At 50.6% G+C, this 15,920-nt stretch overlaps 1 protein-coding gene across 1 annotated transcript in view; it reads left to right on the top strand.

Moving 5' to 3' along the window:
- Window positions 1-15,920, top strand: part of LOC145506011 (liprin-alpha-1-like) — a 26,941-nt gene extending 11,021 nt beyond the window's left edge. Inside the window, exons 8-12 of the mRNA XM_081489587.1 lie at window positions 1,671-1,894; window positions 3,668-3,899; window positions 12,274-12,425; window positions 13,278-13,447; window positions 14,775-15,920. Of these exons, the coding sequence (XP_081345713.1) occupies window positions 1,671-1,894; window positions 3,668-3,899; window positions 12,274-12,425; window positions 13,278-13,447; window positions 14,775-14,830 (834 nt within the window). The 3' untranslated portion in view covers window positions 14,831-15,920. The remainder of the gene's footprint in view (window positions 1-1,670; window positions 1,895-3,667; window positions 3,900-12,273; window positions 12,426-13,277; window positions 13,448-14,774) is intronic.

Below are 15,920 nucleotides of genomic sequence, written 5' to 3'. Positions count from 1 at the left end.
TGAACAGGGTGGCCAGCGAGGTGACTCCAGGAGGGTGACCTTGAACAGAGACCCGGAGGCAGGAAGAGAAGTAGCCGCTCGGAGATAGATCAAGGGTCCTGTCAACAAGTGGAGATAAGGGAGAGAGAGGGCCGCATCAGGGAGGACCCCGGGCTCAGGCCTGAGCAGCTCGAGGCCAGAGCCTGTTTCCTGAGCTGAGGAGGGCTGCCAGGGCAGGGAGCTAAGAGACGGGCCTCAGCCCTGTTGAGGTGGATGAGCCCATGGGGTGTCCAGGGGACCTGTGAGGTCAGCGGCTGAGTGTTGCGGCCTGCATCCAGGAGAGGCCTCACTCGGCTCAAGGTGGACTTGGGTCGTGGGCATACAGATGGTGTTTAAAGGCACAGACAAGGTAAAGTCACCAGGCAGGTGCCCGTGGAGAGATAGGGGGTGCAAGGGTAGAGCTGTGGGGTGCCCCGCATTCCAAGGTTGAGAAGGGGCGCAAGGGACTGACCCCAGGGAGGGCGGGGCCTGGTGCCCAGGGAGAGACATGCTTGGGGTGGGGGGAGGGCAAGGAGAGGAGGGGGCTTGGTAACATGGGTTCCTCAGAGCTCCCCGGGAGCTGCCCTGCGAGCGGGGCACACCGCCTGCTTGCAAAGAGCTGGAGACTGGGCGGGGAGGGGGACAGTAGAGGCCTCTCCCAGGGAGCTCTCAGAGACCCGCAGTGGGCGCTGCAGGGAGCCCTGGAGGAGGAATCTGCTGGTTCCCTTTGTGCGATTTTAAGGTGAGAGAAGGGAGAGGACGTGCTGGCTGAGCTGATGGGGGTGAAGCCATATGCAGCTGGTTCGCTGGAGAGGAGCAGGAATGATGGCAGGTGGTCCTGGAGCCAGTGCAGGGGGTGGCCCAGCCCTGGGGAGGGGTCGTGACGAAGACAGGGGCGAGGGCGCTGGCCGCGGGGGACAGGGAGCCAGCAAGCCAGCACCTCGAGGCTGCCCCTTGGCTGCTTTGAGGTCATGTCTGGGAAAGAAGGCAGGACCTGGGTGAGAGTGGGCCGGGGGGAGATGTGCCAGAGAGAAGGGTGTGAGGTGTGAGAGTTGGAGGGCGGCTCGGAGGCCAGCAGGCCCTCTCCCGCACGTCTGTGATGACAGAGCCGCCTTGCGGTGTGAGGGGCCGTCCCCCAGAACAGCCCGCGGGCGGCTGGCCCTCCCAGCCCTGCTGGCCCTGCTTGCGCCTGTCTGTGCGTGTTCAGACCAGCCTGGAAAACGGAGGGCTGGGGACCTGCGAGGATGGCGCTCCTCGGTGAACTAGTACAAGTGGTGACCGCTGAGGTGGACCCAGAGGCTGCGGAGCTGAAGGATTTCTTTTTCTTATTTTCCTTCAGCCTGGCTGATGGAGGCACAGATGTATTGTTTTAATTTTCGGAGTTTGTCTCTGACTCCATCAGCCCACCCTTGCGAATAACCTCATAGGATTGCCTTCCATCCACGCTAAGACCTGAATGTCACCAGGCCATCTAGGAAGTGGATTCTCCTCCTGCCTGTTTCTTCAGTACTGCTCGCTTAAGAGATGGCAGTGTCTCATAAGCATGGCCCGTTTATCCACAGTTGGGGCTTCCATGTAAACTTGTGTTCAGTTCCTGATAGACTTGAGCTGCCCTGAATGTCGCTGACGAGACGTGGTCCTCTCGTGCCCAGGTGCAGACCCTGAAGGAAAAGGACTGGGAGCGCGCGCAGCAAGCCAGCGTGCCGGCCAACGTGGCCCAGGCGTTCGAGAGTGACGCAGACTTGTCTGACGGCGGGGGCGACAGGGCCACCCTCTTCAGCTCGGCCGCTCTGCTGTCGCCCAGCGGGCAGGGCGATGCCGAGACTCTGACTGTGATGCTTCAGGAGCAGCTGGACACCATCAACGAAGAGATCCGGTGGGTGAGCCCGAGCCCAGCTCCCCAGAAACTCGGCTTCTCTGAGGAGCTGTCTTCTCCTTAGAGAAGGCTGAGTGTTCCATAGTAAGAAAACTGACTTCAAGTCTGCTTCAAGAATTTTCCGTTCCGAGATTGCCCTTGATTATAGAGCTCAGTCAGCCAGGGCTGTGGGGGGGCGCTGTGGGGTGTCCCCCCACCAGCTCTGAGCCCCAAGGTGGGTGAGGTGCCGTGACAGTGTCCCCTGCGGCCCGTGCACCCTCCAGCACTGAAGGTTCGCCCTCGTGTGTCCCTCGGAGCCTCCCACATTCTGGTGAAAAGCCGCCTGAAACAGAAAAGCTGGGGTTTTGGGGTGGCAAATTCCCACTCAGATCTGCATTTTCCTTTTGAACTTAATCCAGTGTGAAGATTGGCTTGTTGTACGACAGTGGTCCAAGGACATGTGTTTGAGTTCTTCTCAACTCATCAGTGTCTGTGAGATGTTTTCTGTAGACACCGTCTGGGCTGTTATAACAGTTTACAAACGGGATAGAATCCAAAGGCCCGCCTCATGGCGAGCAGGGGCCTTGGGTCTGGGTGCAGCCAGGTGGCTGGGGGCCCCGAGGCCAGCCTGGTGCCACACCCGCACAGCTCTGCCTCCTGTCCCTTGTCCACGTTCAGAGTGGCCGCAGGCCGGTGACCCTGCACAGGACCTGGCAGAGCTGCTGCTCAGATTGTTCTTGTCACGTCAGCCCAGGCCGAGGTGCCCGTTCCTGTCAGCCGAGTGCGGGGGGCCCGGGGGAAAGGCAGGGGTGAAGGGCACAACCAGCAAACGCAGGTGGTGCCGCCTGCACGTTTGACGCTGAGACAGACTGCTTTGTGGGCCGTGTTTGAGCACAGACAGCTCAGAAAGATTGTCTTTCCCCCTCCCCCAGGAAATATGGAACGGTTACATATTAATATGTTTATTTTTACAGCATGTTGTCAGGTAAAAGTGATTTTTCCTTAGGTAACATGTTGACTTGAGGTAAATGGTAAATTCTTTCCATCAACTTGTTATCAACAGTGAAAAACTTTCAGGATGTATAAGGAGAAGCGAAACTGGAGAGGTGACGACCTGCGAGAATCTTGTATTTTATTTTGAAAATCATGTTATATGCATAATCGAGTATTGAAACTGCTATATAAAATCATCCGCGAGACATTAGGGGAGAAGAGCAGTAACTGTGAATTCTAGGTTAATGCAGCACATTGACATGAGTCCAGAAACTCACACAAAGCTGGTGGAGAACTTCATCAAGTGATGCATTTGTACATAGACAACCTAAAAAATAAAAAAATCAATTCAGCACTTCATCTGGTCTAGAGACTTGTGTTTAGAAACTCCAGCTTGTTCATGGCTCACTGTTTTGATTGTACAGAGTTCCTGATTCCCAGTGGAATAGACTTGAGGCACTGCCGTGCATCTCTGCCCGGAGAGCAGGGAAGGTAAAGGTTGTCAACTTCAGGTTATCTCCTCACAGGGAGAGAGGCGCCACCCAGGCCCCGTCAGAATGTTAGAGTAAATCAGTCAAATCAAACGAGAATGATCAGGGGCCACTTTGTAAGACTCAAGGATAAGTTATTCTAAGTTTGAGAATATTGAAAAGAGGGAAAGTTGAACCTTTTTGCTGAGATGTTAATTGAGCAACTGTTCCTGGAATATGCTAATCGTGACACAGAATGCAAGCCCAAATTTGTTGTCCAGACACGTTCCTCTGCTGACAAAGGCAGGTGACGGGTTTTATTCTATTTTAGGTTGATCGAAGAAGAGAAGGAGAACACGGAGCAGCGGGCCCAGGAGACTGAGAGCAGGGTGGGCAGGGGGAGCTTAGGCAACCTTCGTCGTTGTAAATCCTCGAGCTCCCTCAACCTGTGTCCCGCCTCCTCGCTTGCCGGCTCCTGCCCGCCCAGCAGTGGGCGCTCCAAGCCCCGAAGGAGGCGGCACAGCTCGGCGCGGAAAGTAGACAAGCGGGACATCAAGACTCCGGTATGTGTCTGCCTCCTCCCTGCCACGTCCCTCCCCCAGCACACTGGCTTTCTTTTTTGTTGGTTTGTTTTTTGTTTTTTGTTTTTTCTCTTTTTACCCAGAAGAAACTCAGGTACATTTGCTAAGATTTTTAAAAACTGCCTAGTCTTTAATCATTCCATACTCGCACAGCAACAAATTAGTCTTGATATTTGGACCACTGGCTTAGCACGTCATCATGAACTCAGCCAGAGCCTGCCTCTGTAACGCTGGGCCCGGCCTGTGCTGGACACAGCAGGTGCAGGGAAGTTTCTGTTCTCACGGAGCAGACAGCCTTGTGAAAGTAACCATAGGCAGCTCTCCTGGCGTGTGAGACCCGCGCAGCACATTTTTCACTAGGGATACCTGGCTGCAGGCTGCAGGCTGCAGGGCATGCGGTGGGAACAAAACCAAGAATCTAAACTGGTCTGCTTGCTGCTGGACCTGGCTGCACGCTCAGGCCAGCTGTGGGTGTGAAACCAGGTTAAAAGCCTGGTGCCCCAGGGCCCCAGGGAAGAAGTTGGGCTTCCTCACTCTTCTGCGTCTAAAAATGGGATGACGACCTAGGGCTTTTGGTGACAGAGTGTGCAGCTCTGAAGCGCATGTTCCTGCTTTCTTCCATGTTTAGCTTAGGTTTCCTGAGCGCATTGCTGTTTACCCTGTGAAATCATGTCTACAACACTCTGCTTTGTAACTGCACTTGTATTATCACTTTTTTTGTTACCACCCATTTCATGTTAGCTGCATTGTTAGTCAGCATATAATTAAATTAACTGTGAATCATTTTAGCAGCATGTGAAGTGATAACTAGTCTATCTTGTGGTCTTTTGACACATTGGTTTTATAATTTGCATCACTGGCCAATTAGTTGATAGTGTGTATTCTTTGACGATTTCTCTGTGGTTTCATGCTTGATTTCTTTCCGAGTATTTGTAAAAGAACAGTTCTGTATGTTTTTTCTTGTTGTTGGAGTTCTCTGACGGTGTGTCTGCTTTCATCATTGGTTTTGATTTCCTGTCTCATCCTGTTGTCTGCTTCGTTGTCATCAATCCAGACCCCAGCTTCCCACAACCGCACCCCCCCGAGGCTGTAGTTTACCCATCCATCTCCCCTCCCCCGTCCTTCCACTTGCTCTGGTCATAGCAGTCTGGGGTCCACAGCGTGTGTCCCCTTAGTCGGGTTTCTGCTTTGTCTTCATGTCTCATTAAATGGTGTTTTTTCCCCATAGCACTAAGTTTGAATTATTGTATCACTGTGCAGTTACAAGCATAATGTAGATGGATGATACACTACAGAACCTGTGTAATTCATAACTGAGATTATGCTTACCTAAAGAAATGATCCTCTTATGTGTAGAATTAATGGACTTTTGACACAACATCCTTTCTGTGTTGGTGCTTGTATTTGAGACTGTAAATCTCATCAGCTTTTGCATGCTTAATGTCTCTACTAGACTCTTTCACAAAGTATCTTCTATGGTTCATAAAATGTGAAGACTCCACCTGCTGTTAGGCTAGCTTTCATTCTTACATATTTTCATAGGGTACCTGCTTTAATGAATTTATTTTCAGAAGTTTGGAATCAAATTCTAGGTAACGATTTTACATTAATGTCCAACAGGTGGTTAGATTTGTTCAGTGTTACAATAGGTATTACGGCAACTTCCTCGTCAGTTAAATTACTATTTTAAAGTATAACATGTTTTTTTTTATTAAGAGAAACTAACTTATAGAGAGGTTTGGCTGAGAACAGACAACTGTTAAGGCCCTTTGTTGTACACAGTGCTGTGCTTTAACAAATCATGATGTTGTAATAGAATTGTATCTTCCTGAGGAATAATGTATAGTGTTTCTCTAGTAAATCTTGACTAGCTTATTTAACTAATGTGGTCAAACAAACTGTTCTGTTTCCAGTTACATGTTCTCTAAATCTACATCTCACTTATATGTTTGCCGTCATTTTTGCTTTACTGTCTTTGCCTGTACTGATTCTTGAAGTTTTAGCTTCAAAGTCGCAATAAATCTGGTTTCTCTTCATTTCTTTGCATGCATCTATCAGTCTAGTGAGTTAAGGAAGCATCGTCGAAAGGTAAACTATTTAGTAATTTAGCATGCCTTTGTTTCTCTGTGAAGTATTAGAGTCCTTATCGTGTTAGTGAATGAACACTATGTGGTTACGTACTGGTGGATAATTGACATTTTAATGGAAGTAATGAAACTCACCCACCACTTAAAATATGCTGATGATGCAATCAATCCATCCTAAAGGAGATCAATCCTGGGTGTTCATTGGAAGGACTGATGTTGAAGCTGAAACTCCAATACTTTGGCCACCTCACGCGAAGAGTTGACTCATTGGAAAAGACCCTAATGCTGGGTAGGATTGGGGGCAGGAGGAGAAGGGGACAACAGAGGATGAGATGGCTGGATGGCATCACTGACTCGATGGACATGGGTTTGGGTGGACTCCGGGAGTTGGTGATGGACAGGGAGGCCTGGCGTGCTGCAATTCATGGGGTCGCAAAGAGTCAGACACGACTGAGCGACTGAACTGTACTGAACTGAACTGAACTGATGGTTCTGTTGGAAATAGGTCATTTGTTGGGACAATTGTAACAGTTTGCCTTTCTCCCACTTGTTTGCCTTCTAATCATCTCATGCTTATTTATAATAGACATAGTATTACTTGTTATTTTTAAAATTTTCTTTACTTATTTTTTTGGCCATGCTGCACAGCTAATGGGATGTTAGTTCCCCAACCAGAGATCAGACCGGGGTGAAAGTAAAAGTGCCAAGTCCTCACCTCTGGACCACCATGGAATTTCCACGTAGTGTTTTCTTAAAAGAAATGACTGAATCAGAGCCATAGACATTAGATTTGGGGGAAGCCAATTTAATGACGGTGGGTAGCAGTGTGCAGGAGACTCTGTGTGCCAGGCACCGTGTCCAGTGCTTTCTGAGCCCGTCATCTAATCCCGCAGACACCCAGGTGAGGTCCAGGCTGCTGTTATCCCCATTCAGCAGATATGGACACTGAGGCTTAGAGAGGCCGGGCACCGTGCCCAGGCTCGCATACCCAGCGGTGCGGTGCAGACTGGTCTGATCAGAGCCTGGACACTTAACCGTGGTGCCGTCCATCCCGCTTTCCTCCAGAGGCCCTCCTGTCCATCACAGCATCCCTGATGGAGGGAGCCTCAGGAGGGAGGGAGCTGCCTCTCCCCTCGGGTCACTTGGATGAGCCCCTGTTGTTGGAGTCCAGTGGCCCGAGGGCTGGCCTTCCTTGTCCCTCTCCTGCTCCCAGCCCGCTGATGGAGCACTCCTGGGGCCTTCCCACAGGACTTGGGCAGCCGCGCTCCAGTTCAGGCAGCTCAGTGCCCAGGAACCCTTCTGCCGGGCACAGCAGATTAGCTCCGTCACCCTGAGGTTGGTGACCTGGGTGTGCCGCTTGCCCGCTTTGTGGCCTGCTTTGCCCTCCTGTTAATTGAGGACACGGTACTGCCCATCCGAGTCACGTGGGCACCCGTGGGGCGGGCTCCCATCCTGGCGGAGGGTGCCAGGCTGGGGACCCAGAGGCCTTTCTTAGGACAAGGCCCGGGGGAAGGGCCTGGCCGTGGTCCCTGACTTTGAGGCAGGTGTTTGTCTGCATTCAGTCCTAGTCAACCCAGGTGTGTCACTTCCCTGCTCTGTTCTTTGTTGTTTTCTGATTTTTATAAATGCTTCTTTTAACTTGAATTTGAGATTGATCCCTGTTCCGTTCCATGTGGATAATTTCTAGCTTTTGTAGCCTTCTGTTGTCTGAGGGTTGTTGTTAGAGATCAGGGGAGAGTGCACAGTTTATCCAGCTGCTGTTAAACGAGTTCAGCTGTATTTTGCACTAAGTCACTTTGTTGTCACCAAGCTCCTGTGGGGCTGCAGTGGATCAGTATTCTTTACAGAATCCCATTAAAAAGGCACAGGTTAGTTGGTTAAAACAACGCACTCATTGTCTATAAAAATACTTTCCATGCATGCTTCCTAAAACCTCCCCTGGCTGAACCACATGCCCACATGTATAAGTGAGACCTGTCTGGACCCTGAAGGGGTTTATCTGTTCCCCACACTGTTGCCACCACTGTTCCTGTCCTCAGACCCAGGACCAGCGGAAAAGCTGGGAGTCCAGGAGAGATCATCTTTTTTTTTTAAATTAGCTTATTTTTTAATTGAAGGATAATTTCTTTACAGAATTTTGTTCTTTTCTGTCAAATCTCAGGGAAAATCAGCCATAGGTACACATATATCCCCTCCCTTTTGAACCTCCCTCCCATCTCCCTCCCCAACCCAGCCCTCTAGGTTGATAGAAGAGTATCTCTTAGTGAAGACTTCAGTTGAGTTCGGTCGCTCAGTCGTGTCCGAATCTTTGCAACCCCATGAATCGCAGCACGCCAGGCCTCCCTGTCCATGACCAGCTCCCGGAGTCCACCCAAACCCATGTCCATCGAGTCGATGCCATCCAGCCATCTCATCCTCTGTCGTCCCCTTCTCCTCCTGCCCTCAATCCTTCCCAGCATTAGGGTCTTTTCCAATGAGTCAACTCTTCCCATGAGGTGGCAAAAGTATTGGAGTTTCAGCGTCAACATCAGTCCTTCCAATGAACACCCAGGACTGATCGCCTTTAGGATAGACTGGTTGGATCTTCTTGCAGTCCAAGGGACTCTCAAGAGTCTTCTCCAACACCACAGCTCAAAAGCATCAATTCTTTGGCACTCAGCTTTCTTCACCGTCCAACTCTAACATGCATACATGACTACTGGGGAAACCATAGATGGACCTTTGTTGGCAAAGTAATGTCTCTGCATTTAAATATGCTATCTAGGTTGGTCATAACTTTCCTTCCAAGGAGTAAGCGTCTTTTAATTTCATGACTGCAATCACCATCTGCAGTGATTTTAGAGCCCCCAAAAGTAAAGTCTGACAGTGTTTCCACTGTTTCCCCATCTTTCTGCCATGAAGTGATGGGACCAGATGCCCTGATCTTAGTTTTTGGAATGTTGAGCTTGAAGCCAACTTTTTCACTCTCCTCTTTCACTTTCATCAAGAGGCTTTTTAGATCCTCTTCACTTTCTGCCGTAAGGGTGGTGTCATCTGCATATCTGAGGTTATTGATATTTCTCCCGGCAATCTTGATTCTAGCTTGTGCTTCCTCCAGCCCAGCGTTTCGCATGATGTACTCTGCATGTAAGTTAAATAAGCAAGGTGACAGTATACAGCCTTGACGTACTCCTTTTCCTATTTGGAACCAGTCTGTTGATCCATGTCCAGTTCTAATTGTTGCTTCCGGACCTGCATACAGGTTTCTCAAGAGGCAGGTCACGGAGTCTGGTATCCCCATCTCTTTCAGAGTTTTCCACAGTTCATAGTGATCCACACAGTCAAAGGCTTTGGCATAGTCAATAAAGCAGAAAGAGATGTTTTTCTGGAACTCTATTGCTCTTTCGATGATCCAGTGGACGTTGGCAATTTGATCTGTGGTTCCTCTGCCTTTTCTAAAACCAGTTTAAACATCTGGAAGTTCACGGTTCACTTATTGCTAAAGCCTGGCTTGGAGAATTTTGAGCATTACTTTACTAGCATGTGAGATGAGTGCAATTGTGCGGTAGTTCGAGCATTCTTTGGCATTGCCTTTCTTTGGGATTGGAATGAAAACTGACCTTTTCAGTCCTGTGGCCACTGCTGAGTTTTCCAAATTTGCTGGCATGTTAAGTGCAGCACTTTCACAGCATCATCTTTGAGGATTTGAAATAGCTCAACTGGAATTCCATCACCTCCACTAGCTTTGTACCGATGCTTTCTAAGGCCCACTTGACTTCACATTCCAGGATGTCTGGCTCTAGGTGAGTGATCACATCATCGTGATTATCTGGGTCGTGAAGATCTTTTTTGTATAGTTCTTCTGTGTATTCTTGCCACCTCTTCTTAATATCTTCTGCTTCTGTGAAGTCCATACCATTTCTGTCCTTTATCGAGCCCATCTTTGCATGCAGTGTTTCCTTGGTATCTCTAATTTTCTTGAAGAGATCTCTAGTCTTTCCCATTCTGTTGTTTTCCTCTATTTCTTTGCATTGATCGCTGAGGAAGGCTTTCTTATCTCTCCTTGCTATTCTTTGGAACTCTGCATTGAGATGGGAATATCTTTACTTTTCTCCTTTGCTTTTCTCTTCCCTTCTTTTCACAGCTATTTGTTAAGGCCTCCTCAGACAACCATTTTGCTTTTTTGCATTTCTTTTCCACGGGGATGGTCTTAATCCCTGTCTCCTGTACAGTGTCGTGAACCTCCATCTGGCACTCTATGAGGTCTAGTCCCTTAAATCTATTTCTCCCTTCCACTGTATAATCATAAGGGATTTGATTTAGGTCATACCTGAATGGTCTAGTGGTTTTGCCTACTTTCTTCAATTGAAGTCTGAATTTGGCAATAAGGAGCTCACGATCTGAGCCAAAGTCAGCTCCCGGTCTTGTTTTTGCTGACTGTATAGAGCTTCTCCATCTTTGGCTGCAAAGAATATAATCAGTCTGATTTCGATGTTGACCATCTGGTGATGTCCATGTGTAGAGTCTTCTCTTGTGTTGTTGGAAGAGGGTGTTTGCTATGCCCAGTGCGTTCTCTTGGCAAAACTCTATTAGCCTTTGCCCTGTTTCATTCTGTACTCCAAGGCCAAATTTGCCTCTTATTCCAGGTGTTTCCTGACTTGCTACTTTTGCATTCCAGTCCCCTATAATGAAAAGGACATCTTTTTTGGGTGTTAGTTCTAAAAGGTCTTGTAGGTCTTCATAGAAGTGTTCAACTTCAGCTGCTTCAGCGTTACTGGTTGGGGCCTAGGCTTGGATTACCGTGATATTGAATGGTTTGCCTTGGAAACGAACAGAGATCATTCTGTCATTTTTGAGATTGCATCCAAGGACTGCATTTCGGGCTCTTTTGTTGACCATGATGGCTACTCCATTTCTTCTAAGGGATTCCTGCCCACAGTAGTAGATATAATAGTCATCTATTATAATAGTGATAATAGTGATCTATCTATAATAGTCATCATTGGAGTTAAATTCACCCATTCCAGTCCATCTTAGTTCGCTGATTCCTAGAATGTCGACGTTCACTCTTGCCATCTCCTGTTTGACCACTCCCAATTTGCCTTGATTCGTGGACCTAACATTCCAGGTTCCTATGAAATATTGCTTTGTGTAGCATGGGACCTTGCTTCTATCACCAGTCACATCCACAACTGGGTATTGTTTTTGCTTTGGCTCCATCCCTTCATTCTTTCTGGAGTTATTTCGCCACTGATCCGCAGTACAATATTGGGCAGCTACCGACCTTGGGAGTTCATCTTTCAGTGTCCTATCTTTTTGCCTTTTCATACTGTTCATGGGGTTCTCAAGGCAAGAATACGGAAGTGGTTTGCCATTCCCTTCTCCAATGGACCACATTCTGTCAGACCTCTCCACCATCACCTGTCCATCTTGGGTGGCCCCACACGGCATGGCCTAGTTTCATTGAGTTAGACAAGGCTGTGGTCCGTGTAATCAGATTGGCTAGTTTTCTGTGATTATGGTTTCAGTGTGTCTGCCCTCTGATGGCCTCTCACAACACCTACCGTCTTACTTGGGTTTCTCTTACCTTGGACGTGGGGTATGAAGACTTAGGGGTGCTTTATGTAAACCACAGTGAGCAAATTACACTCAAGCTGCGTGTAAGCACTTCAGTGTGAGCCCTCAGTCTATATGTTACTGAGAAATACAAGCCAGACACATGGTGTTCGCATGGAGGGGTTAGGTACCTTTTCTTTGTTTCATTTGTTGTCATAGGTTCCGGTAACCTGCGTCATCACTAAAACTGATCTTGGGTGGTGGTACAATCTGTTTCCTTTTCTCCTTCAAATAGAAAGGTCTGGATGGGTTTGCTGAGAGCTTTCTTATTCTTGCTAGTGGTGCTTCTGAGCAGCATCTGGCGATGAGCACAGTCCTCGTCAGGGCAGTTCATGCCATGCAGGGATCACGGTGCCGGCATCACTCTGCCGTCCTGCCCGGTGGGGCCATCTGGTCGCTGGATTCCAGGGACGGCGGAGCCCGGCTGCAGGGAGGCTCCCGTCCTGGGTCTCTGCACTCAGTCGGGGGCTCTCGCTGCCCCACCGCCCCGCTTCTCTTGAACAAGACAGTCCTTTAAGATGGCATTAAGCTAGAACAAGGCTTTTTTTGGACTTGGCAGAAAGCATAGCTAATAGATTTTCAAATAAGTTTCTGGTTATAATGTAAAGCCTGTGGATTGCCTTTTTCGACAAAGTCTGTTGTCACTCAGTTTTACGCTTACCTCACTCCCTCAGCTGCCAGCTTTACCAGAAGAGGTACTAGATGACAAAACGACCATCAGATGTGAAACCTCGACCCCCCCCTCGCCGCAGTCCCTTCGGCTGGACCGGCTGCACACGGGGGCGCGGCACGCAGCCAGCCACGAGGACATCAGGGACGCCCGCAGGTAAGGGGCCTGGGCGCCTCGTTGTCAGTTTCAGGAGCCCTGCGCCTCTTGTCTTGAAAGAGTTGGAAGGATGATTTTAAAGGAATCCCACTGGATTAGGTGCCTATGCTTAGTGGTGAACTTCAGGTGCTGGGGGAGAAGAGCTCAGGGACCTCAGTGATTTTAGAAAACGTCCGTCTCTACGGATTGACTCCCGTGGGAGGTTTCTTCCTGCTCTTGCTAGAGGTCTGCCCAGCCCCGGGCGCGTTCCTGACGGTGACGGCCCCATGCCTCTCGGATTTGCTCTTGAGGGTTCCTCCCTTTTCCTCAAGGGTCTCCTCTCAGGAGGCTGTCTGTCCCCTCCTGTGACTGACACTGTCCTCATTCAGACCACCACCTGCTGACCTCCCGTCCTGAGGCAGGCAGCACTCGATGGAGGGCACGTGTGGTCACCTGACCAGCAGCCCTGCACGGTGACAGTCACTCTCCTGCCGCGGCCGGGGACGGTCACCCTGCGGGAGGCGGAGGGAACTGCCCAGAGCGAGGGAGCTCGCCTTCTCTGGGAGCGTCGTCACCTGCCGATCGGCGACCCTGAGGGAGGGTCGGAGCGCCCTCTGCACCAGCTGGTCTGGAGTGAAGCCCTCCTCGGGGGAGAGCTTGAGTCAGCGAATCTTAGCTTCCCAGGGTGGTTGTCTGTGGCCGGGAGCTGGCATTGCTCGTGTGGAGTGTGGTTGGTGAAGGAGACTCCACTGTCTGCTGTGAGGTTGAGGCGCGGTTGGTGCTGGGTGGCCGGTTCTATCAGTAAGTAGGTCTTGTGGACGGGTGTGTGTTTGCACGAGGGCGCCGGTTCAAGGCCGTTTTCTCTCCCCGAAGGTCAACAGGCTCTCAGGACGGCCCTGGGAGCAACCCCAGCAGCAGCACCAGCAGCCAGGCCTCTCTGCACAAAGCCCCAAAGAAGGGCATCAAGTCCTCCATCAGCCGCCTGTTTGGGAAGAAGGGAAAGGGCCAGCCTGGACTCCCCGGCAAGGAGGCGTCAGGACCAGGTGGGTGATTCACCGTTCAGAGGGAGGAGGGCCTGCAGGCGTGTCCCTTCTGTGTCTCCCCCGTCGTCCCCACGAGGCTCCTGTCACTCACGCTGGGTGTCCTCCTGGGAGCAAGAGCGGAGGAGACGTCTGTCTTCTCGGCGGGTCCAAGATGATTGGATGAGTTAATGAGTGGATGGGTGGATGGATGGATGAACAGAATGCTGGCTGGATGGGTGGATGGAATTCGTGAGTGGATGGATGGATGAACAGATGGCTGGCTAGATGGGTGGATGAATGGAGCATGGAATGAATAAAGCAGATGTTTACACTCCAATGCTAGAAACATACTCTACAAAACTGATTGAGTAGGAGCTGGGCAATGATTGTTTTCTCCAGAACAGTGACAAGTGTTTGGAAACTGCCCAAGTGCTCATCAGTGAGGGCTGAGGTACCATCTGTAGACACCCTACAAGGAACAGCCCTCCCCCTCCTTCCTGCCACCTCCCCCATCCCCAGGAGCTCATCAGGGGTTCTGCCCATGCCCCCCACCCCACCCCACAGCCACGCAGGGCCTCCTGGGGTCTCCTCATCACGCAGTGTTATCATCAGCCCCCCATCGCGCTCTGCTTCATCTCCTTGAAGACAGAGTATGTTCCTGCCTCTTCAGCCAGAAATTGGTTGAGTGTCTTGTTTGTGCTGGGTGTGGGATTTACAGGGGTAAGTAAAAGAGATGTGGTCTCTAGCACAGTTAAGTGACAAGAGAGAAAAAGGAGCAGGTTATTAAAAGCTATCCCTATTATTAATAAATACACCGCTGAGATGGATGGTGCATTGATTATATACCAGATGCTGTGTGTGCCCCTTCCCAAGCAGGTGCTGCCACCTCCCGATTTACAGAGGAGGACACAGTGATGCTCACACGGTTAGGGAGTGGTGAAGGCAGGTTCACACCCACACAGTGGGACCGTGCACTTTGCCGAGCTCCAGCCACCTCTCTGGTGGATGCAACAGGAATAAGATGGTTCTGTGGCATCACTGATTCGATGGACATGACTTTGAGCAAACTCCAGGACATCGTGAAGGACAGGAAAGCCTGGAGTGCTGCAGTCCACGGAGTGGCAAAGAGTCGGACACGAGTGAGCGACTGAATTAAAACCTGAGTGTGTGCGAAAGTGCTTCAGTTGTGTCCGACTCTTTGCGACCCCAGGAACTGTAGCCCACTAGCTCCTCTGTCCATGGGATTCTCGAGGCAAGAATACTGGAGTGGGTTGCCATGCCCTCCTCCAGGGCATCTTCTTGACCCAGGGATCTAACCCACGTCTCTCGTTATCTCTTGCATTGGCAGGCAGGATTTTTACCACTAGCGCCACCTGGAAGGCTCCAGTGAGCGCTGACAACTAGGAAATGCAGAAAATAAGGGCTGCTCATAAGTTAAACTGGCAGAGCAGCAAGCACAGGTTGTAAAGAGAAAAACACACGATGACCGACCACAGTGCCGACAGAAACCAACAGGGATGCGTTCACCCACATAAAGATAATATCTGTGCCATTCGGAAGAGGAGCCCGTCAGCCCTTGGAGGGACAGTTGGAACTGGAATGAAAACAGGCCATGGTCAGCAGTGCCCACCCACACGGCACAAGTGGGGTGGTGTCCCTCACCAGGCTTCCTGCGTCCCCACAGCTGCTGGCGGTAACATCTCTTGAGTGCTGAGGCTGGGCAACGTCCCCGAGTGAGCTAAGGCATCGCTGCTCTCCTTCCAGGGCTGCTGTGGGGCCCTCTGTGGGCAGCCACCCTCAGCCCCTGCCCTGCCACCCACTGGGGCCCGGCTGTCCCCTTGCGATCCTTTTAGCCCTTGTGCTTGTGTGTTCCCAGCCCTCTGCCACGCCAGACTGGGACGCGACTCAGGACTTGGGCTTGAGATACCAAGGAGACCGTGAATCTGGAAGGACACAGCCCTGGGGCCCTCGCGTGACCACGTGTGAAGGCAGGAGAGCAAAGCCCCCACAGGGAGGAAGCAGAGCTGGGGAGCGTGCCCACACCCACCACTGCTTCTGGCACAAGTGCCTCTTCTTTGCCTCTCCTGGGCCTGCAACAGACCCCAGCTGCTGCTGCCCCACAGGTCATTCCTAAAGATGCACCGCCTGCAAGAGCTATTGTTCGTGCTGCTCTGGGGCTGCCTGAGTGTGCTCAGGAGCATCTGACAGGTGGGGGCCTGCTACTGGGGCAAGGGTCTGATGCCGGGGGAGGGTCTGATGCTGTGGGCGGGACTGATGCTAGGCTAGGGTCTGATGATGGGGGGGGTGCTGGCGCTGCAGGATGGTCTGATGGTGAGGGAAGGCCTGATGCTGGACTAGGGCCTGATGCTGGGTAGGGCCTAATATTTTCTCTATGGTATTCGTGAATTTTTCACTAATTAAAAACTCTGTAATAAAATATCTTAGGGTCTATATAACAAGTATTAACAGATTAAAGATTGCATTGAGTTCAAAA

Source organism: Giraffa tippelskirchi, chromosome 1 (genome assembly GCF_054371585.1).
Source record: "Giraffa tippelskirchi isolate mGirTip1 chromosome 1, T2T-mGirTip1v1.2.pri, whole genome shotgun sequence".
NCBI classification, from domain to species: Eukaryota; Metazoa; Chordata; class Mammalia; order Artiodactyla; family Giraffidae; genus Giraffa; species Giraffa tippelskirchi.
This window is presented reverse-complemented; position numbering and strand designations above follow the sequence as displayed.